The sequence below is a fragment of the Ctenopharyngodon idella genome, chromosome 21 (assembly GCF_019924925.1).
Source record: "Ctenopharyngodon idella isolate HZGC_01 chromosome 21, HZGC01, whole genome shotgun sequence".
In the NCBI taxonomy this organism is placed as follows: Eukaryota; Metazoa; Chordata; class Actinopteri; order Cypriniformes; family Xenocyprididae; genus Ctenopharyngodon; species Ctenopharyngodon idella.
Window position 1 is genome coordinate 10033666 of NC_067240.1, and position 25171 is coordinate 10058836.

The 25171-nt window shown below is 36.1% G+C and overlaps 1 protein-coding gene across 1 annotated transcript; it reads left to right on the forward strand.

Moving 5' to 3' along the window:
* The first annotated feature begins 385 nt into the window (after positions 1-385).
* fam169ab (family with sequence similarity 169 member Ab) lies at positions 386-24457 on the forward strand. Its single transcript, XM_051878378.1, has 13 exons — positions 386-577; positions 10718-10854; positions 12914-13013; positions 13138-13223; positions 15261-15432; positions 16390-16569; positions 17907-18029; positions 18274-18368; positions 19170-19212; positions 19325-19442; positions 20922-21075; positions 21342-21506; positions 22931-24457. Exons 2-13 carry the CDS (start codon positions 10720-10722, stop codon positions 23870-23872), a joined length of 2313 nt encoding a protein of 770 aa, XP_051734338.1. The 5' UTR covers positions 386-577; positions 10718-10719; the 3' UTR covers positions 23873-24457.
* Positions 24458-25171: the final 714 nt, after the last annotated feature.

Consider the following 25171-nt stretch of genomic DNA (forward strand, 5'->3'; position numbering starts at 1 on the left):
TCTTGTTACTCTTAAGCAAGTTATTTACTGTGCATTTCTTGGAATAATCAATTTCTCAGTCTAAGACTGCCATCTACTGTAGCTCAGCTATTTTTGCACAAATTCACCAGATACATGGACTGACACCTGCTTTTAGCCTGATAGCCAAGACTTTAGACTATTTTTACACCTCCACTGACAAACTTATCCTCTTGCTCTTATACGTCACATTCCACACACGACAACCTGTGAAAGCTGACTTTTCCTTACCTAATCTTTTGTGACAATTTTATCTTTCTGTTCACCAGCGCTTCTTGGAATTTTGATAAATGGGAGTACAGTTTGCCTCTCATGACACTTAAACGTAAGACAAATATAATAAACTTCTCAAATCCTTTACTTTTTTGTGGAGATGTTTGAGACCTCGCACACCCCGTAGAAAGCAGCTCTACGGGTGCGCGCGCAGGGCTGACCGCGTCCCCGAGCTGACGCTATTAACAACAAGCGGAGGTTCCGTGCTTATATCGGCTATTGGATAAATAACACGCTGAAAGGAAAATTTAAAACGCACAAAAACCACGTCGTCAGCAGGGTTAAGGTGAGTCGACAGTTTTCCTTCGGTCGCATGCATGTCAGATAGTTTCTCGAGTGTTGTGAAAGCGAACTGAACTGGCACGGCCCAGTATTGGGGGTTGCAGTTTATTTAGATGTCTCATATTAAATATCCTTAGCAAAAGTCGATGTTTACGCTTGTATCTCTCATAATCTCTCAGGAGTGGTCGTATCTGAGATGTTGTGTTGAAATGTTGCATTGCATTTGTGGACATTACGTTACAATCAAAGAGCAAAATGTGCATGTGACTTCAGGTGAGGCGCACAAATATTGGGTAAAATATGAGCTTGCGCACTCACGCGCTTTACTAAACTCGTTTTTAGGGTACTTTATGATTTCTGGATCTGCGTGCATTTACAATAAATTGTCATTAAATCAATTACGGGTATGAACTTTATAATTCGCTTACTATTATTTAGACTTCTTTTATTTTTGATTTTGTTTTGATTTTCATTTTTTGCCTCTTTGTTTGCACTTTAATGTTGTAGATAGTGATAACATATCTTAGAGCAGTAGTTTTATTAATATAATCATGACGGTGGTTTTTGTTGGTCGTAGAGCAGCACGATGTAGACACATTTTCTGACACACCCCCCTCAGTCTGAATCGTTCCCTGCACTTTGTGTACACAAAGATGCTTCGTTTATAATTTTAATTATTTTTATTTTAAGATAAGTTGTCGGTTATGTTGAATAAAGTCCATTTAGTCAATGGAGCTCATAAGTTGGGAGCTAGCGATGTCCAATTCGTGAACCAATCGTAACTTTAGGCGTGTTTGATGATTCGGTTGAACCGGTTACAAAATCGATCTGAACCGACCCGTCTCTTTCGGACAAACATAAGAACCGATGAGTGGGTTAATTAATAAGTGAAAATTAAATGACTCGACTACGAATTGCAGATGTTAACGTAAGCTAAACCATACCGGAAATCTGTTTACAATTTTGTTGTATGAATGAATCATGTCTGCAGCAAACTCAACCTTGTACACACGCAATTACAATAAACACCCATCATAAAACATGAATCAGTTTTTGAACCGGTTCTATGAAACGAATTGTTCGAAAGAACCGATTCTCGAAAATAATTCGGATTTTACTGGAGCTTGTTGTGAGGTGGTAGTCGTGTCATATAGCTTAGCATATCCTCCTTCCATGGAAAGAGAACACTGTTCTTTTTGAGTAGAGAGAGAGGGTCTGTTAAAAGATTCAGATATTAGTTTTGAAATTTAGATATGAATTGGGAATTAAATGCTTTTGCTGACATCAATACCACCAGGATAAACAGATTGACGCGACAATTTTAATGTAGTTTGATTTATTAACCAACAACTGTGAAGTGCATATGTTATCTAGCATAATTGTCTCTATAAAGTCTGTTAAAATATATTTTTGTTTTGTCTTTTAATTCTGAGTGTCTTAACTTTAGTCTCCAAGTTATTGTGCAGTTTGCTTTCAAGTCCCTTTTGATCAAAACATTTCAATCCAGCACTAGAATTCAAACAACTCTCCCTTCCCTCAGAAACATCACATTTCTCACACACACCCTTCTTATTTTTACGGCAACAGGATCTCTCCACCGTCTATGGTGTCTCCTTTGAATTATTTTTCACTCTAGTTAGAGTTGTCAACTTTCACTGTCAGTTTTTAATTAGGGCTACATTCTGAAGACTTTGAGAAAATCACACAAGAAGTTATGATAAGGGTAATAGCAAGTTGCATTTAGAAGCCTTTGACATTAATTCTGCTGATTCAATATTTGTTGTTGAAAATCCATGAGACACTGCCCGCCTTCAGAATTTTCTTTTTGTGCTTGACTACTAATTCTATCTGACATGGTGATTATGAGAGAATGAGTGAATTGGCTCACTTATTATGTAAGAATAGCTGTGGTGATCACTCAGTCTTCACTGTCTGTTTGTGTATTACAGTCGGCCATTCCCTGTTCATGTCAGATGGCTAAGACTCTACTAGTTTTTTTTTTTTTTTTTTTTATAAAAGAGACTGGGGCTAGTTGTCACAAATACTATAAAAAGGTTTCACAAAGGCTATATCAGTAACTAAGGTTTTGATTTAGATTTTTTTTTAAATCTGAGCCTTAGATCAACATGACTTCCCTTCCACGTGCAGTGTCTGTAATGCACTAATATCCCCTCCTGCTGATTTTAGCTTTGGATTGATTAAGTTAATTGGCTTTATCTGCTCTGCTTGCGTGATACTACAACAGATGCAAGAATAGATTCAAAAGCCCTCAGTGAACCATGGCTGTGGACCCAGGATTGTAAGGAGTTTCGGATTGCTGGCTTCACTCAGAGTGGGGGTTGCTTTCATTTTGGCCAAAGAAAGACCCCTGATAGTTTGGAATGCTGGAATGCATATGTTCTTAGTTACAAACATAGAGTGTGTGTTTTAAGGAGAGACATTTGCACTGCTTTTAGAGTTTAAACCTTTTTTCCTTTCTTTTTTTTTTTTTTTTTGTACACACTACCATTCCAAAGTTTGGGGGCATTAAGTTAAGAATACTTTTATTCAGCAAGGATGCATTTACTTGATCAAAAGTGACCCTAAAGACATTTATACTATTTCAAATAAATAATTTTCGAAAGTGACTTCTGTGTGAGCTGTGCTTTCATACATCGCTACACTTTTGACAATAGACAATGGGCCCTCTTTACCCATGATATTTTGCTAATGTGACTGCACCTCCTTTCAAAAACATTAAAAAATCTTACCAACCCCAAACATTTGAATAGTAGTGCATCCTGAATTATTATGCTTAGAAATACTTCAGTTAAAAGTCCTGTATGTTTACATGTGTGCATGCATTAAGTTCTAGCTGACAAAGCTTTCTCTGTCTGCATATCAGAGCATTTGCTCAGTAACTGAGTGCATTCTATACATTCTACACTGAGAGCAGAGAGAGTGCTGGGGGCCCCAGATGTTTATTTCCGGCCTTTCCTGTAGACCGCTGTTACGCAACATGTGGCTCTGCACAACATGCTATTGATTGGTTTTAGCTTTTGCACACTCATGAACTTGATTTTGACTGATGATAAACCTGCATTTAAGAGCAAATCATTTATATGTTGTACATTTATTTATATGATATCAGTTGGATAATGCAAATAAAAGTATATTACATTAACAAAATATGCAGATTCAGAAGCAAAGGATTTATAGGCTAAAAAAACAATCTCTTTATTTTTCAGCTAGTTTTCTTTAATGCTGCGATGTGTAATTTCTACACCTTTAATGTAAATTATAAAACGGTTAGTTCCTGTCCTTGATTCTGATCGGTCAATAGCTGTGTTTTATTCACGATAAAACACGGCCGCTTCACCCAATGGTTCTGTGTATCACTACACAACACCCTTAGCAACCACTCTTAGCAACGTAAACTGTATGTTCTCAATTGATATTATTCTTTGAAGCTTACTGTATTGTGTAGAACTAGAAGAGTATTATGAGAAAGAGATCGAGTGAGTGAGTTTATTACCTGCTGCATTCGGATTTAGCATTTTCTTTCAGGTCAGTCCTATGTTCATAATAAAAAATCTTCTTAAATGTCCGATGTATTATCTTGTCCTTTTAACAGTTAAGGGGTTTTCCCGTGACTGACAGTGCTAGTCAAAGTATTTGTCAGTTGCGTCTTGTTCCGTGTTCACAACAATTCAGTCTTTTCAATATAAAAGTCTTCGCTACTGACTGACACACTCATAAAGACAGTCTTTGCCACCATCTAATGGCGTAATAATGTAACTTCTGTTGCTGTTCATGGTCAGGGACTATTTTTTTCTGGCGGAAGGAAGGCTTTTAGTAAAAGTTTACTTCATGAAAGTTGCATTGTTACATATTTTTGGCTTTAATATTTGTATTGTGTGGTATCCGTTTTATAAAAGCAATAAGGTACTCGAGGCTAGTGCTGTATCGTGAATAAGTCTTATTCACAATACAGCACAGCTTCTCGTACCTTACTGCTTACTTAGAATGGCAAAAATTATTAAAGTCACTATGAAGTCAAAACGGACAATTCTTGTTGTTTTTTTTTTTTTGGAATATTGCAGTATTGTTGTGTGCCCTCATAATCTTTTATCAAAATAACTTCCTCTCCCACCTGCAACTACATAATTTCTCTGATTATATGTTTACTGGCATGAGGGCAGGGCAGCCTGTCACTCACATGAGACTGCAACAATTGCAAACAACAACGATCTAATCAATTCCCAATGGACAAAATCAAGTCCCGCACTACTTTTTTTCTTGTTTCGAGAAGCCGTTTCACTGAGATATACGTCACAATAGGAAAGAAATCTCAACTTCCGTTTCATGCCGACTTTAACTATTTTTGTCTCGCTATGATCCTTGATTTATTTGCATGAAATATAAGTTTGTTTCCCTGATAGTTTGCAGGCCGCTCTGATCCTCAGGTCCTGTGGTGCACCCCTCTGGCACATGTAAAAAGATCATGCATTCCACTGGAAGAATGCCGGATATGATGGGGGTGTTTTGGTGCCTGGTTGGGTTTTTGTGGCTCAAGGCTGTTGTGTATGACTGTGTGGGTGTGCTTGTATGGATAGACCATAGACGTAATATTGATTTCCTTTTTTTTTTTTTTTTTTTTTTTTTTTTTGGCGTGTGCGCCATGTCCTTGAAAATCACAGTTGTAGAATCTATAACATTGTAAGAAGAGAAGAACATTGTGTCATGATTTTTATGGCAACCATCAATAAATTCTAAGATCAAATCACTTGCACACATGAAGTGCAAGTGATTTGATGGATTTTAACGTTTTAATTGTTTTGTTTGTCACTTTTTATGCTTAATTCTGAAAATAAAATTAATTAGCTCAAACCCAGGCCAGGAGGCTAAAAAAATTTGGTTCTCTTACACTTATTCCTGGCCTTTTTCGATTTTTAAAAGCATGGAAGGTTGCCTGGGTGTGTGTTTATATGAGCGGGCATTTGTGTTTGGGTGTGTGTGTGCTACTGCTCGGTCTGATTGTCAGCGTGACACAGATAGTTGTTGTTAGGGGATTCATTGAGGCCAGCTGAGGATGGACAGCAGCCAACTGTGATGTTCAGGATAATGTCTGCACTGTTGGAACAGAGAATTTGTTTATGAATTTGTGTTTTGTCTCCGCTTTGTTTAGATAAAATGTGTTTGTGTATTTTTTATTTTTTGTGGTTTGGTTTTATTTTTTGGAGTTTTTTTATATGGTTAAATAATATGTGCAGTTAGTGTTGTCACGGTACCAAAATTCCAGTAGTCGGTATCAATACCAGTAAAAATGTATGGTTCTCAGTACCAATTTCGGTACCACAGGAAAATCTGTTGGAACTATTTTACTGTTTTATTTAACTAGCCTATTTTAAAAACATATTAAATATGATGGTAATCATACATATAAATATGTGGAGCGTGTGTGTGTATATATACCTCAATGAAATAAATTATGAAATTTAAAAAAAATAAATAAACAAATGCTCAAACATCCATTTTGTAATAGATGTGCGTTTATTTTAGCTATTCCGTCAGTGAAATGACATGTACAGCCTGTAAAACTATGAAATAAATATCAGTAAATAATGGTAACCTAAATAATAATAAAGCTAAATATTATTTAAAAAAAACATTCGTTTTTTTTTTTTTATTTCCACACAAAGATGCGTCATATAACCTACCGTTTTGCGCTTTGAGATGGATGAGGGACACGAGCAGGAAAGAGACCATTTCTTTTTAATTATATCTTCATGTTATCTCCTGATGTTACAAGCAACTGACACTTGTTGTAAAAGGTCTGAAGAGCGAGTTTTATCCTCTGCAGGGGCAAGACATTCAAGCTATGTTTGATTTTGCGCTGCCAGAGAAAGTGAAAGTAAAAATCACCGGTGTGTGTGAAACACGCTATACAAATAAACTTGATGCGCCTTATAAAGTAGCCTGTAATAACAAGCTCAAACTGTGTTAAATAGGAATTGACGTGCAAGCAAAAAGGTTTCTGTCCTACAGTGTTTTTTCTACTTTACCACAGTAAAGAATGCAAATATAATGGGCCTAAAAGCGAACGAAAGGAAGACCCGTTTATAATCCCCTGTGTGAGTGAAGATTTGGGAAAATAAACAGAGATTCCATGTTCAGTGAAATAACTAATGGAATATTGTTAAATTCTTTGCTAATCAGGTGACCAGATCGCGATTCTTAAAACAGAATACAAACCCGACAAAGCTTAAATTTATGGACTCATGTACCTCTCTTGTTCGGCATGAACCAAAATGTTTCCATGGCTGCGATGTCACATTTAATTGCTAACCATTTCTTCTGTAGGCTAAACAAAGCTTTGTGCTTCACTCGTATCATATTCACGTAAATACTGCCACAGTCCTATCAGTGGGTACCGAATATACCCGGATACTCGGTAATCCCGGTACTACAGAAATGTTGGTATCGTCACATTTTCAAAATTTCAGTACTGACTTGGTACCGAAGTACTGGGACTTTTGACACTATGTGCAGTGAATTTTGAGTGTGAAAACTTTTATTATTCGAGTTTTAATGAAGCGAAACCTTGACAGTATCCAATTAGTAGAGATCTTAAACCATGCACAGACATAACATGTAAACATCCCTTATGACCAATGAATTATTCTGTACACAATCTGATTATGTGAGATTAAAGGGGACCTTATATGCAAAATTCACTTTTACATGGTGTTTGAACATAAATGCATGCATGAAATGAATGTATTGATAAATTAATGATTGAAAACAGCATGTTTTTGCTGTAGCACTCAAACGGGTATTTACAACATGGCATAATAAATGATCTTTGAGGTATTTTGAGCTGAAACTTCACAGACACATTCTGGGGATACATGAGATTTAAGGGGCATCTATTATGCCCATTTTTACAAAATGTAATTTAAGTCCTCAGAATGTGTCTGTGAAGTTTAAGCTTAAAATACCTCACAGATCATTTATAAATCTATGTTGTAAATACCCATTTCTGACTACAGTCAAGAACAGGCTGTTTTCATGCATGTACCTTTGAATGCAAATGAGCTCCTGTGCCCCGCCCCCTCTCTACGATCACAGCTCTTGCCTCAATCCGATTCTCTGCCAAATACTAACAAGACATTCTGCTTGATCTATATCGCGAACACTCTCACGGATAGCATAGTTCTTCTTTCATCGTTAATTAAAGTTTATTATTTCCACGCGTTTTAAAACTATATCTGTTTAAACTTCTAATGAATCGTTTTCTGAGCGCACTTATCTGAAGCACACACACACACACAGACAGCTGGCTATCAGATGTCAAGTCTCTTGAGTAACTTCTCTTTCACATTTTTTGTTGTTTAAACTGTATACACGCAAGGTTCTGTCAAAAGCACACACAGTTCACATAAACACAGTCAGTTATGTCTGTGAACATAAACAGCAGGTAACGTTACAAAAATCGTATGTGTATATTAAATCTGTGGTGTGTTCCCTTCAAAAATAAAACTAATCCACTGCGTTCAGCGGCTCAGATGTCAGTAAATGATGACTGTTATGTTCACTCTTACATCCAACAACAAAACATCTCAATTACTTACCAGACATTGTTGTTGCTACAGCTGCTCGAGCGCAGACAAAATGGCGGAGAGCATACAACTTGCTGAAGGAGGAAACTATCCGCTTCTTAAGTCGTGACGTAAGGAACGCTGTTTCCGTGTCCAAGCCTCGACTCGTTTCACTTGAGAATGCCATCTCGACGGCCGGTTATGAGCACTATTTATTCATAATAAACATTTAACATTTTAAAAAGTTAAAAATTTAAAATACTTACAGTCTACACAACAGTCTCCGTGCTCACAGCATCACCGACATTAATATTTTAACAATTTACAAAAGATGAATCACTGTCTGGCCATCTGGGATTTTGGTATGGAGATAAACGTTATGATATTATTTTTTGGTAGTATTACACCACATCGTGTGTGTATATTAGCACCGTTTGTTGTTTTCTTGCTGCCGCGTGACGTCAGACTTAACAACCCTATGGTAATGCAGGACTGACAGTCAGCGGCTGTGGGCGGGGCCTGAGCAGTGTGACGTCAAAACAGCTTGTCTAATGAGACTGTTTTGGTTTAATGGGGATTTTTTTTTAAAAAAAAGGAGTGGGTGGATTTTTATCATTGTAGGGTGGTTGTGTTCACACACTGTTAAAACATTTATGTTCAAACACCATGTAAAAGTGTATTTTGCATAATAGGTGCCTTTTAAATGACATCTTATAAAAAGGGGCATAATTAGTGTAACGATTCACTCGAATTGATGGAGACGTTGTGCGCCGTCATTCGCGCCCTCACAGCTCTCCTTCACAGATACGCGCTGCACTCTTTACCGCCTTCCGTAGCTCTCATTGGCACATTTTTGAGCTGCCCAAATTTGAGCTCTCCTCAGGACGGCCACTGTTGTTCACATGAGCAGATGACAGCTCTCCATTATAATAGCAATAGTCCTGAGTCACACTGCTCAAGCCATTGATAAAGCTGCCAAGTCATTGCGTGGTCACTACTGTCACCGTTATTTTCTATAAGATAAAATACTCAAGATTTACGGAAATGGTTCATACAATTGACATTACCTGAGCAGTTGAAGTAACGTTAAAACCCCGCTTATTCAAGGGCGCGCATTTATTGCATGGACGGACCAAACTTATAATGTCTAAATGCATACGCACAGTTCCAATGAATGATAAATGAAATTATGAACATAATGTCGTTAAACTGAATGTACGAAGGAAACTGCTGATGTAACTACAACATTAACAACACTGAAATAAGAGCGCCTGGTTTATCTATCAGTCAAATGCGCATTAAAGTTGCGTTTGTTACTACAGCAACAGTAAACAACCGACACGTTTTCTTTCAGAATCATCGTAAGGGAAATGTTCCGTATAAAGAGGACAAAGAGGGCTTTTCTTACTATTCCGTGAAGAAACGTTAGTTTAGGATTAGTTGGAAAAGTGCATGATATTCCAAGGATTGTCTCTCCATTTAAGCATTACAGTAGTATGTTTACTGTACCTGGAACACTTTAATAAGGTTGTGTAGCCATTAACACTATCCTACACTATAGTTAACATGAACTAGGCCTAACAACACTTTTAAAGCCTTTTAAAATTTTTGCTTATGTAAATTTCCACGAATGCCAATTTTTATAGGCTATTAAAATAAAGTTATGTAGCATCACTGTGTAATTCTCATCCTGACTAAGACACATTGAGAGAAGCATTTCAATAACCCTATCAATGCATATTAAAATGGAGAATTGAATCGAATTAATCAAATCGCATCGAATTTTAATGTGAATCGAATCATTCTGAATTTGCAAAAAAAGTTCTTGAATCGAATCGAACACCCATGAATCGTAAATCGAACACCCATGAATCGTGAATCGAATCGAACACCCATGAATCGTAAATCGAACACCCATGAATCGTGAATCGAATCGAACACCCATGAATCGTAAATCGAATCGTTTCGCTGTATACCCAAAGATTCACAGCCCTAGGGATAATAGATCCCCTTTAAGATTTTAAGTCCATTGTCATGCTTACTTGCACTTAACAAAGCTCAATGTTGACTGCAGAATTTCTGACAGACAATAGTTATTATGCCATGCAGTTCCCCATCAACTTGTCTGGCTTCCATTTGGATCAATCCTTCATTGTCTCATAACAAACCTCTCTCTATTCATATCTAATGGCAACTCCTCTATGGTTACATAGCAAAAAGCACTAATTTTTCTGTACAACCTTATGACACCATGCTGCTGAAAGACCCAAAGGAGGACTTGAAGGACCTATATATATATATAATATATACTTGGAAAAAAAGAAAAGAAAAGGTGTTTAAACAGTAATCACTAAAAACAATTGACACTATTGTGCTATTGAGAAATTTGTATTTTTGCTGTTTTTCACTCATCAGTATGTTTTTTTGCTTGCAGGTAGAACGCATTTGACAGAATTGAGTCATTCATGAATTCTGATAAAATTTAATATACAGTAATTGATTAATGAATCAATTGAATGACAGAGTGCTGAAGTTGCCATTTTTGTGACCTCTGACCCCTGCAGGAATGGAGTTCCCTGTAGATGTGTTGGTGTCTGGGAGACATGAGGACTTGGAAAGTTCAGCGCAGAGCTACATGAACAAACTGCTTTACAGCAACCCAGATAACACACAATACCTTACCCTGCCCAGCACCAGGAAGGTAACACACACAAACCACAGAGCTCAGATAACACTAAATATGAACCTTTTTTACATGAAGTTATATACAGTTTTACAAGCTTTTTGCCATGGTAATATAACACCTAAAATGACCACAATAAGAGCAAGGGCCCGTTCTTCGTACATTGCTAACTCAGTTAGCTGGATTTGATTGATGACGATTTGGCATTATCTTGGATTGTTCGGTTCTTCGACGCTCATCCTGGACTTGCTGTCATAGCAACAGGTCCGCAAGCTGTAACCTGCTCGGGAGCAGGCTTATTTCATTTAAACAGGATTAGATTGCATCTTTTTAAGCGGAGCTTAAAAGCCACTGCTACTTTCCCACAAGAGTACCCTAATGTAAACCTGGGACAATAATAATGATTTAAAATTAAATTTGCAAATAATATTATAATGTCTTGTAGTATATCGTAATATAGACACAGCCAGTTTTACTCATTGAGAGATTAATTCATGATGAAATAGTAACCTAATAATTTTATTGGAGTCTTACACGTGCGTGCATTAATTTGAACCGTGACAGATATTATGGGAGTGGCTTGATGAAGCGCAGGAGATGCAGATAACTTGATCTTGACCCTTAAGAAACTTTAATTAATGCTGTCAAATCTGCTTCAAAGGTAAATTAGTTGCTAATTACAACATTGAAATAAAACGTGCCTGTACAAGATACTAGAAATTGTGAATATAGCCTAAATAATTGGGTTATCATGTAAAAATAAATAAATAAATGAAATGTGCACTGTTTTTTTTTATCTATTATAACATTTATGTCGTTCTTCTGTCATTTTATTCGCTTGGCTGTTTCCTTATAAATGTCTAGAAATTCGTCAAGTTTTTCGTCAGGTGTCTTTTTTAAATATATGATGTCATCACGTTGCCGTCTTGACTCCAGCCAATCACTGCATTGCTGATCGTGGTTTCGAGTATCGATACATCTGCCCTTTTCAGGGAACACGAGAACGCGCAGTAATCTTAGACAACTTAATCCAGATATTTTAATCCAATCCGCAAATTCGTTTGAAGAACCAAATTAGCCAGAGTTCAGTTATCACGTTTGGAAGATCTAGCATCTGTCAAATCATCTCAGATGTATTAAGCAAGGTACGAAGAACGGACCCCAACTTTAAAGCTCAAATAATGTTTAATGTTAAAAAAAGTTTTGTATTGAAAAATTAATGTTAGGGCTGCACGATAATGGTTAAACTGATAATCACAATAATTTTGCTTAAAAAAAAAAAAAAAATCACGATTATTAATCACGATTAATATTCAGATATTCCAGAGAACATTAACACACACACACACACACACACACACACACACATTTATTTATATAACCAACAAAGGGGGTAAAGTAATAAAGGTCATTTCATATTTCAAAATATTCCAAATGTTAAATTTTTACTTTCTGTTTTACTTTACAAATGTTGCATAAGTGCATTTAATCACCAACCAATGATCCCAAGCAATATGGTCGAGATTCATGTTTGGATTTATTACAGTTTGTCACAGAGAAGGTACACTCGCAGATTAGCAAATCACAGATCGTAACAGCAAATCACAGATGCGGCCTCATGAAGGAACACAGATTGACAGTATGACACTGTCATTTGAGCAGAATTTCAAAGTGGACATCGCTAAACTCCAACATGCATGTTTGTCGGTGTTGACAGATCATCAGCGTTTTTTGCAGCCCAGAAAGTGCAAAGCGCATGGTTACCAGGTTGGGAATATTAAGTAAAACACTGGACAGATTCATGCTCTTTATATCTGGCAACCCCAAGCAGGAAAGTTAGTGGAGGTTCATTACCAATGCAAGATAACGGAAATGTCAAATTGTCAAAACGTTTTCACAGCAAATAACCAGTGGGCCAGTAAAGTGACAATTATTTTTTCATTAATCGAGGGAAGCAGATATCGTTATCATGATAAAAAATTACGATTAATCGTGCAGATTTTTAAAAATCACTTTATTTAAATCACTAAAAAATTGGAAAATTTCTTTAAGAATCCTGTGCTTCTGGCTCTTTTAGATCCGGATCAGTCCTGCCAATGTCGGGTTTGTTCCTCTTTATGGAACCAACCTCAAACACAAAATCCTGGCTCTGTTTGCTCCTGAGGACCAGTTCACAGGTAGCCCACTTTCTTGCCTCTTTTACCTATGACTAACATCTAGGTTGGACTTATAGGATAGTCAGTTTCTCACTCTTATTTTTCTTTATTCCTCTTCTCCTCCCTTCTCTTATTTTTATCTTAGCTGTGGCATTGTTCTTGGCTGATCAGTGGTACACAGTTGAAGATATTCTCAGAACATCAAATCCTGCAAGAGAAGGCCTTGTGAAGGTAATCTTTCATTTTCTGGAATGGTTGGGGTTTTTTAATGAAATTATTCAGACACATTTTTGTACTTTAAACAGTCTATTTAGAATGTTGCTTCTTTGCCAGGTCAATAAAAACAGGAATCTGGCCTTTTCCTCAACCTTGTTAAGGACTTGACACTCCTAAAAATGATCTTGTGTTTTATATATATATACGTGTGTGTGTGTGTGTGTGTGTGTGTATTTGTGAATGTTTAATTATCGAGTGAGAGAAGAGGAAACTATAGGGAGTTTTGACGAGCGAAATGTGGTTTGGCCAAACAAATAATTGCAAATCTCCAGTAGTTCAATAAGCCTTTGTGTCAGACTCTACATTTGCATACAGTGGCAAGAAAAAGTATGTGAACCACTTGCAGAATCTGTGAAAATGTTAATATTTTTAACAAAATAAGGGAGATAATACAAAATGCATGTTATTTTTTATTTAGTACTGTCCTGAGTAAGATATTTTACATAAAAGATGTTCACATATAATCCACAAGACAAAAAAAATAGCTGAATTTATTAAAATAACCCGATTCATAAGTATGTGAACCATTGATTCCTAATACTGTGTGTGGTTACCTGGATGATCTACGACTGTTTTTTTGTTGTGTGATGGTTGTTCATGAGTCCCTTGTTTGTTCTGAGCAGTTAAACTGAGCTCTGTTCTTCAGACAAATCCTCCAGGTCCTGCAGATTCTTCAGTTTTCCAGCATCTTTTGCATATTTGAACCCTTTACAACAGTGACTGAATGATTTTGAGATCCGTCTTTTCACACTGAGGACAACTGAGGGACTCAAACACAACTTTAAAAAAAGGTTCAAACATTCACTGATGCTCCAGAAAAAAACATGAAAAAACATGAAAAAAACAAAAACATGTTTGAACCTTTTTTAAAAGTTGTGTTTGAGTCCCTCAGTTGTTCTCAGTGTGAAAAGACGGATCTCAAAATCATTCAGTCACTGTTGTAAAGGGTTCAAATATGCAAAAGATGCTGGAAAACTGAAGAATCTGCAGGACCTGGAGATTTTTTCTGAAGAACAGAGCTCAGTTTAACTGCTCAGGACAAACAAGGGACTCATGAACAACCATCACACAACAAAAAAACAGTCGTAGATCATCCAGGTAACCACACACAGTATTAAGAATCAAGGGTTCACAAACTTTTGAACTGTGTCATTTTAATAAATTCAGCTATTTTTTTGTCTTATGGATTATATGTAAACATCTTTTATGTAAAATATCTTACTCAGGACAGTACTAAATAAAAAATAACATGCATTTTGTATTATCTCCCTTATTTTGTTAAAATTTTGCACATTTTCACAGATTCTACAAGTGGTTCACATACTTTTTGTTGCCACTGTACATAGGCTTGCTTTTAGAATTCCTCAAAACAAGGTCCTGAAATAATTATGTAAATGTACAAATAGGCACTCTTTCTCTCACTCACTCAAAAATACACAATGAACCCATCTTCTTTGGGCTTGTATTTGCTCATTCCACTGTGCTGTGTAGCGTAACACACTCCATGTGTTGTAATATCCTGTGAGACAGACTGGATTTCCTCTGCAGGAATGTCATCTTTATAACTTGACTGTTGAATTACGTTGTACACCTGTTGCTCGAAGTCGGCATGAAATAAAAATTCATCTTTTTCTAAATGCATGTTATCGATCTTATTGTAAACAATTCATCCATGCAAATGTTTCATTTTAATTTTTTTGACCTAATTTTTAATCAAAATGTCATAATCTTTCAGTAAAACCACAGACTTCACTCTGGTGATGAATGCTAGACTTCTTCAGTCTTTAGTCTGCTTAAATCCCTTTCTTACATGCATTCAGCAACTGATGGATAAAACCCTATGCTACAACTTTTTGTTTTTAGATAATGTTTCACACAGATGTATCACAAATCAGACAAAAAATATCTCTTTAAGGCTTGAAAAGCCAGAAGCAATCTTAATGTTCCTAAAACACAATTTATTCTCTTTTGTGCATAATTGTATTCGGGCAGGTAAGGTCTGTGGGCGAGAGGATAGTCTTATATGTGCTGAACCGCATCATTTACCGGACGGTGGAAATGGGTTCTAACGAGGTGCCGTTCCTGTGCCATGAAGAAGACGTCTTTGCCAAAATCCTCTGGAAGAATGGAGAGGCGGTGGGCTTCTACTCGGTCAAATCTAAAGGTCGGTCCTTCTCCCAGGAGAGTCTGGCAGTGCGGTAGACGCATTGCTCATTCTGCCCTCTGTGTATGATCATAAAACAATCTACAGTGTTTTCATAAAAGGATGAGTGAAATATAAAACAAGCAGCTTGTAAAAAGGCAAGCGCACAAGATTCTGCAGTGTGGCCTAGCGCTAAAGATCTGGGCTTGTACAGAAAGGTTGTAGATTCAAAGATTGCAAAAAAAAAATAAAAAATCAACATATTATTATTATTATTATTATTATACAGAGAAAGATTTGATAGACATAGAAGCAGTGTAATTTAAAAGCCTATTTCTACCACATAAAAAAAATCATGCATAATTATTGCTAAAGTCAATTATGAGATAAGGCAATTATGACAAAAAAATAGAAAACATGAAAAATAGATGGCACCTTATTTAAATTAGGGATTTTTATCATTATTATGACTTTTTATTTTCATCTAATAATTATGAATTGATACATGTCATAATTTTGATGTCATGTTGTTACTGTCATAATTTAGATATGCCAGTTATGATTGCCATAATTTAGGTTTTTTTTTTCATGTCATAATTATGACTTGGCATCTTAATTTCAACTTATGTGATAATTATGACTGTCAGAATTTTTTACCTTTTTATGTCCTAATTCTGTATTTTCATCTCATAATTATGACAGTATCTCATAATTTTGACTTTTTTTTGTCATAATTGTGACTTACCAAAGCGTGATTCTTTTTCTTATGTAGTGGAATGGCTATAACTCTATGTGGGTAATTATATTGGTTATTATTATTATTATCATCCAATATAATTTTTACTGTTTTAGTGAAAATAAGTGTCAGTGTTCAAGATAAAGATCTAACCAATATTTTACTACTAAATGGAAACCAGTGTAACATGTGGTTTTGGTCCAGATGTTTCTTCCATCTGCTGTGTTCATTCTCATCTACAGGTAGATTGTGTAATAGCTTTGTGAGCCAGTGCTACCTACTTCCTGTCATGGACTCTATATTTGTGCGGAAGAATCACCGTGGTAACGGTCATGGCTTGCAGATGTTGGAGGACTTTGTGGACTCTTTTAAAGATGATGAACTAGGCTTGAAATACCCTTTAACATTGGCAATGCAAAAGGGTAAGATATCTGCTTCACTTCTTTGTAGTTTTAAATGTCCCTTTACTAGTTTGTAGCCTTATGCTCTACAAGGAAGAAAAAATGATTTGAATGAGGGTGACAGTGTTGAATTTTAATAAGAAAATGACTCCACAATGTTATTGTATTGAGGACCTGTTTTGCTACTTGCTCAAAGCTATATTGACATTTTGTCTGATCTAATTTTAAAAAAAGGGAGTTTGTGCTACACTACCATTCAAACATTTGTGGACAGTAAGAATAAAATATATTTTTTTAAAGAAATTAATACTTTTATACTTTTACAAGGATGCATTAAATTGATAAAAAGTGACAGTAAAGACATTTATAATGTTACATAAGGTTTCTATTTCAAATAAAGGCTGTTTTTTTTTTTTCTTTAAACTTTCAATTCATCAAATTGTCCTGAAAAAAAAAATTAACTGTTTTTAACGTTGATAATAATAAGTGATTCTTGAGCAGCAAATCAGAATATTAGAATGATTTCTGAAGGATCATGTGATACTGAAGACTGAAGTAATGATGAAAGTTTTAATACATTTATTAATGTAATAATAAATTGTATATTTCACAATATTACTGTATTTTTGATCAAATAAATTCAGCCTTTGTGAGCATTAGAGATTTCTTTCAAAAACATAAGAAAAAAAACCATCATACTGAGTCTGAACTATATCGTAATTTCTGCAGAAGAATAGGATGCAGGAGAAGAAAATGAAATGAGAAAAAAAAATTAAACATGAAGTCATTTTTGCTTATTAGTATGGTTCAACTGGATCGTCGAAGGTCAGCAGCAAAGACATTGGCTAATAAAGTGAGATTAAATGCATAAAGTAGATTGGTGTTATTTAGCATATTTAATTATTGTAGATTTGCGTAATATTCTGAGTTTGCATTTCTGTTTTTATTAATTTTGAGGAATAATGTTTCAGTTTTTGTGCAAAAACCGAAACATTAAAATGAGTAAATGCATGCTCACATTAGTCTAGAACTACAATAACCATCATAGGTGTCAGTTAAAAAATGGGAAAACAAAGTAACTTGCGTTACTTATTGGAAAAAAGTAACTCCGATATAAATTTAAAAGTAATGCATTACTTTACTAGTTACTTTGAAAGAAGTAATCTGATTGCGTAACTCTTGTAATTGCGTTACCCCAACACTGCATATGAGTGAACATTACTTATAATATACATTTAATTATATACTTATTTACTTTTACTATATTTATTATATAATTTATTATAGTGTATAATATATTAAATTTCTATAATATATTTTATATAAAAAGAGTAAGTAAAAAATATGATGTGCTCCAGTATGCAGTCAGTACCTGAGAACGTACCCAGCCGATGTGGACCTGCTGTGGGAGGTGGAAGGAGTTGGAGGTCCCTACCAGAAAGTGAAAGTGGCAAGCAAACTTGGCTCCACGACACTACAATGTAAGCTTTTGCACTGGCTCTGCCTGGGTCATATCTGTCACTGTCCCTCTCATATTACTTTCGAAACTCTTGCTAACATGTTAGCATTTATAGTTATGGGATTTTTTCTAAAAATGGCAGCCTTTACCAGTATATCTCATTGCTCATTGCAAGTGACATTACACCGTCAGCTCAATTTCACAACAACAACAGTTGATTTATAGGTTAGATATTAGGTTTATTGTTTGTGTCTGTCTCCATACAGGTAACAATAGCTCATGGGCAGCAGAAGAAGGCAAAAATGGAGATGTTGCAGTTAATGAGGTGGAGATGACCGAGGAGAGCTGCCTGGACATCACAGTAAATATGAAGATCCTGTCTTTATATCTAATGTTTTTCTTAGTTTTTTAGCTTTAATATTTTAGTAATAAGGCTAAAGACAACTTCTCAGGAGGTTTTAGCATGTTGATGCTTACCAGTGTTGCCAATTGGGCTACTTTAACACTGTTGCCGCGGGTTGTTTTTCATGTCCGCGTGTTGAAGCGACCCCAAATAACATGATATTTAGCCCATGGAATGCAAATTTTACCAGGGGAGCCCCACCAAAAACGCTGATTTTTTTCCCCCTGGAATGCAGGGTACAGCCCCTGAAACGCGATTGGGCTGGTTTTGGGCAATTTTTGAGTAGCAATTTGGCGGGTTTTGTTGTGAAAACCTGGCAACCCTGATGCTTACTGTACTTTTTTTTTTTTTTTTTTTTTTTTTTTTTGTAATTCACTGCCTTAATAAAATACAATTACTATCTGACTTCAAATCAACAATTCTGAGCAATGGTCCCTTTATGTATAATATTTAGGTCTTTATTACGTGTTTTGAGGATTATGATGGGATTAGACTATGTATCCTAACTTGAGTATTTGTCAGTTACCCATTTGAAGGTTTGTGTTTAACATCAGTATATTGCTAAGAAATGCATTCAAACAGTTTCTGGTGGAAATTTTTAAACAAGTTGTACATGCAACAATATGTAGTTTATCATATTCCTACTTTGTTGCACCTTTTTCCCTCTGCTTGTGAGATACAATGTTTATATGTAGATGTTTATAGAATCGGTTAACCCTTGATTGAAAAGAGTGACTTGTTTTAATTTTGGTTTTACAGGAAGATGTGTTGGTTGTCAACAAACATCTTAAAGTAACAGAAGGTTTGAATTTTTGTTTATTTTTTTTATTCTAAAAAGACCCTTTCCTGCCAAATTCAGGCAGTTTAAGTGGGTGTTAAAGCCCTTTTTTTTTTCTTTCATCCACTCGCTGTAGAAATAAATGACTTGCCCATTTCCACACGTACACGGAGCAGCGAACGCAGACAAAAGAAAAGGCAGAGGGAAGAACCAGAAGAGAGTGCTGTGGAAAACCAACCTGAAAAAATTAACAGGTCACTAAAACAACTAACATACAACACCTCATTGACTGATTGCTTTTAGAGGTTACGCTTAAGATTGCAGTAATGGGGATTTACTCATGTGTGCCACTGAGATAAATTGCATAATAACATAATGCAACAGATGGGCTCTTTAAATGACCCTCTGACATGGTTATGATAGTAAACTGTTGATATTAAATACTGACATGAGAAAATATGGTATAAGTAAACCCAAACCACCCTGAAAACCACATAAACACTCTGCAGTAAGGATATGATTCTTCCGGATTAATCTAGAATTCCGGTTATTTCGGAATAAAATCTTGACCCACGTGAATCATGCAGATCAGTATTTAAAAAAATCGGATGAGGGGTGTGGCTGGTTACTATATTATGATTGTAATCGCGAAATGGCCTTAAACAATTACTAAATAAACTGCTAAATGTTGCAGTCCAGTTTTCCTTCTTTTTTGTCTTTAGCCGATCACACTGGTTAAATTCTTTACTTAATACATTAAGTATCATGAACTAGCAATGAACAATTTTTACAGCATTTATTAAGCTAGGGCAATGTTAATTTATAAATACTATATTATTAATTATAAACTCATGTTTATTTATAATATACTAACTATTGATGTATTATGCAATTTGAAATGTTAATGTATTAGTATAAATTAGATTAATAAATTATTTTTAGTGTTAGTAGTATATAATATACTACCATTCAAGACCTTTTTTTTCTGACAGAAGTCTGTTATGCTCACCAAGGCTGCATTTATTTAATCAGAAATATTAATAAAAAAATATATATTTATATTTATATTTTTATATATATATATATATATATATATATATATATATAAAATCTGTTTTTATTTTAATATATTTTTTATATTTTTCTAATATGCTGATTTGGTACTCAATTAGGGGCCGTTTACACAACAACGTTTGCAATTAAAAATGAAAAACTTTTTATGCGTTTTGCCGTTGTTCGTTTACACTACAACGACATTTTTGGGGCCTGAAAATGCAAACTTTTGAAAACGGCATTCAAAAACGATACTGTTATTGTCTCTGTAAACTACAAAAATGCAAATTTGTGAAAACGGTGACTTCATGTGCATGTGTATTATGTGTTTAGCCTATAGGCGTGTAGTGTTTCTTTACAAAGTAAAGAACTAAGGGCCAACTACTGGCCTGGCATGCATAATACAGCACTTTTCGTCGTTTTCGTGAATCAGTGTGAACAGGGATTGTTTTGACAATGTTGTCGTCTCTGTATCCAAAAAATGCAAATGAAAATCGTATCAGTTTTTAGTACATCATTGTCGTGTAAACATTTTTCCTTTTCCTTAATCTTTTATTTATGTTGAAAACAGTTGAAAACTGCTGCTTAATATTTTATACCACAAAATATAATGTAAAAATCTAGTAGGATTGGGTTATTTTTGTCTTTTTTGTCATTTAAAATCTGTAATTTTGCTTTAGATTGGCCGAACCAGAAGCAGAGACAGAACCTGATGTATCTGAGACTAAAAAACACAGGGATGGGGAAAATGGAGGAGAACAAGAAGAAGAAACCTCGGTCCAGGTGGAGGAGGCTGTGACCACAGAGGTCCCTGCAACAGACACAGAAATTTTGGTGAGGGACAGGGGCTTTTTTTGTCCGCTGGTAAACACAGCAGCATCCTTTGCTGGATGTCTTATCTGGTACATTATTTCAATATCAGTTTAATATAATATGCAAGGACGAACAAGTTGACAAACAACAGTTATCAATGCCAAGCAAGTATGTTTGTGGTTCAACAATTTGAACAGTATGTTTTGTGTACCAGAGATGCAAAATTTCACACGCAAATATGTGCACACCCAAACCTCAGGTATTCAGTTCTCTTTCTCTCTGTAAAGGTGGCTGAAGTCAATGGAGAAATGAGTGACAGTCAGGAAGAGGAGAACGAGAGGTCGGCAGACACATCAGAGGATGCACAGGCCGAACAAGAGCGCCCACTAGAGGCAGAAGCTGTCATCCAAAATGGCACTGCTGAGGAGATGGAGGTAGAGAGAGAAGCACAGGTAAACTATTTAGTTCAGTGAAAAAAGAACAGCATTTATTTGAAATAGAAATCTTTTGTTGCATTGTAAAAGTCTTTACTGTCACTTTTGATCAATTTAATGCGTCCTTGCTGAATAAAAGTATTCATTTCTTTCAAAGTTTTGAACAGTAGTTTATATTATACAACTACATACTAAATATAAATAATAAATATTCTTCAGTCATGCACCCAAAAACAGATCTCAGTAATTGGTGGTGCTGATAAACTCTTTAAAAACGGGCTAATTTTAAATGTTTAAAGCTGCAGTCTGTAACTTTTCTTGGTTAAAAATGATCCAAAATCAATTTTTGAGCAAGTACATAACCAGCCAGTGTTCAAAACTATCCCCTTACCTTAGCCCGATTCACAACAGTAAGCTTGTAATAATAATGCTTTTTAATTTAAGTGGTACTGGTAGGTTTCCGTGGGAAATACAATTTTGCCTTTGCGTCATTACGTCACGTCTGTATACATAAAGAGGGAGTCCCGGATGCTGCAGGTGGCGGATAATTTGAAGACTCTTTTACAGCAGCTGTAATAAATAAGCTTTTCATTTTGATGGCGGATTGTAATCAAGAACGGTAAAGACGACCATTGTCATTGATGGTCACCAGTAGTAAAAAAGACTTCGGACTGCAGAGTGGCTAACAGCAAAAGAAGGAATGCGAAAACAAGAATAAAAATATCGGCAGGGCTTTTGAAAGGTGGCGTGAACTCTGTGTTTTGAACAGGGTTAAAATGGACACAGAGATTGCTTTTTTCTGCTGGACAGGTAAGACATTTTAATGGTTTATTGGGTAGATAATGCTAATTAGATAACGCTAATACACACTAAATACACAGTCATGCAATGTTGATGTTGTTAAGATTAACAATTTGAGAACAAAGTATAACAATAATATACATTTTTCATTAGATTAAATCACCATTAAATTTATTGTAGAACTTTTTTTCAGTTGGTCAGAACGTGGCAGACATGTTACTTACTTGTTCAGATGACATTTTCTAGTGATTATTTTGGTCGTACTTCCAAGACGTAGTATCTGTAATTCCGAAGTACAGTATCCACACCGGTGCGGTGACTGACAGCAAACATTAGATTCATCCGCGCTGAGGGGCCATGCCGATGCACAACCCACGTAAAATGATAATTCTGCAAATAACTGCAATTGCAGGTTTCAAACAGAGATGGCGACAAAGAGGCAAAACTTATGGACTGCAGCTTTAACAAAGAACACAGTTAATATTAATGTGTCACAATGATGAGCTGTGGCAATAATGTGGGCAATACAAGTTCAAATCCTACTCAAGATATTTCCCAATCTCAAATCTTTTTTTCATCAATATCACTCCTTCAAATTAGACTAGAATTAAACACACTATTATTCTATTTCTCTTATGAAGGATGACATCATCGTCACCCCTGAGGAGTCTGAGGAACCATCTGAAGTGGTGGAGCAGATCGGCCAAGAACTTATTACTGAGGAGAAAAAGGAAGCAGAGGCAGAAGTTGCTCCTCCTGTTGAGGAGGAAGGGGAAGTTGAGAAGAAACAGGATGAAGAAGTAGCTCCTGCAGTTGAAGAGGAAGCAGCTTCTGCAGTTGAGGAAATTGAGGACACTCATCCATCAGCTGTTCCTGAGGCTCCAGTCCCTCCGACTGACCTGATTGAGTGCGTTTCCTCTGTGCAGGACAGCGAGGCTTCAGAGGAACCAGCCGTTCCTGAGCAAGAAGCTCCAGAGGAGGAGATGGCCACTTCTCCTAGTGCTACAGGTGACGAAGAAGTAATTATAGAGACCGAGGGGCCAACTATGAACCAGGAAGATGAGACGGCCTCCGATGAGCCACTTGAGACAGAGGAAAGCCAACCCACCACGGAGGACTCTGAAAAAGCGGAGCCAGAGGAAGAAAAACTGCCTGAGACTGATGAAAAAGATGAACAGAAAGAAGAGGAGGACACCGTCACCACTGAAGATGATAATGAGGGGAAAAGCTCAGATGACGAAACCCACGATTCCCCTCCTGGGGTTCGAGTTCTTAGAGGAGGCAGGAGCAAACCCGTCCCACCAACACCCAAGCGCACATCCAGTAGACTGAGCAAAGCTGTGGTCGTACAGGAGCTCAGTGAGGAGTTTGATGAAGAACAAGAAGAAGAGGAGGAGGAGGAGGAGGAGGAAAAGCTCACAAGCACTGAAGAGGAGAAGGGGAGCACAGAGGAAGATGAAGCTGACGAGCACAATTCTGAGGAAGAGGAGGAGCCTCCGGTGATTGACAGGAGAGTGTTAAGGAGGAAAACCAGAGTGATACAGTCCACACCCACAAAAACAAAAAGACGCAGTAAAAACTGAGTTCATTCATTCTTCATACACTCCACTTCACTACATTAAAAAAAACACAGTATGTAAGTTAGTAGCAGTACTGTACTAGAGTGCATTGATCGTCTTTTATACTTGGGTTAGGGTTTGTAACAAGTGGTGTTTATAACATCTAGGTTTTGGTTTAGGTTTTGTTTTCATACTAAAAGACAGAAAATTAAAACAAAAAACGGGCAGTAGTTTATATTAGTATGTTGTAATCACAGCCCTTAATTTACAGTGCTGACTACTAACAAATATAACTGATTTTAATTACTCTTCTTTTGGTTTACCTTTATAATTTACTTATTGATGGATTCACGGCTTAAACTGTTTAAAAAAAGCAGCTAAGCTTACGAATTACCCATAATTTCCCAGTTACAATGTGAAGATATCAGATGTGCAGTGAATTGTTTCATTAATATTTTTTTTCTGATTTTGTGACATTTCAAGTTCTCACCAGTGTTAAACATTAAAACCCATTTCAATTTTAAGTGTCACCTCAAACATTAAAGGGTTAGTTCACCCAAAAATGAAAATTCTGTCATTAATTACTCACCCCCATGTCATTCTACACCCGTAAGACCTTCATTCATCTTCGGAACACAAATTAAGATATTTTTGATAAAATCTGACGGCTCAGTGAGGCCTGCATTGCCAGCAAGATCATTTCCTTTTTCAATGCCTAAAACATATTTAAAACGGTTCATGTGACTACAGTGGTTCAAATTTAATATTATAAAGCGACTAGAATACTTTTTGTGCGCCAAAAAAAACAAATTAGCAACTTTATTCAACAACATCTAGTGATGGGCAATTTCAAAACACTGCTTCATGAAGCTTTACGAATCTTTTGTCTCGAATCAGTGGTATGGAGCGTGTATCAAACTGCCAAAGTCATGTACTATTGAAAATCCGAAACACTTATGACGTAACGAAGCCTCGTTTACTGAAATCACGCGATTTTGGCGTTCTGAACCACTGATTCGAAACAAAAGATCCGTAAAGCTCCGAAGCTTCATGAAGCAGTGTTTTGAAATCGCCCATCACTACATATTGTTGAATAAAGTCGTTATTTTTTTTTATTTTTTTTTGAGTGCACAAAAAGTATTCTCGTCTCTTTATAATATTAAGGTTGAACCACTGTACTCACACAAACTGTTTTAAATATGTTTTTAGTACCTGTCTGGGCATTGAAAAAGGAAATGATCTTGCTGGCTATGCAGGCCTCACTCAGCCATCGGATTGCACCAAAAATATCCTAATTTGCGTTCCGAAGATGAACGAAAGTCT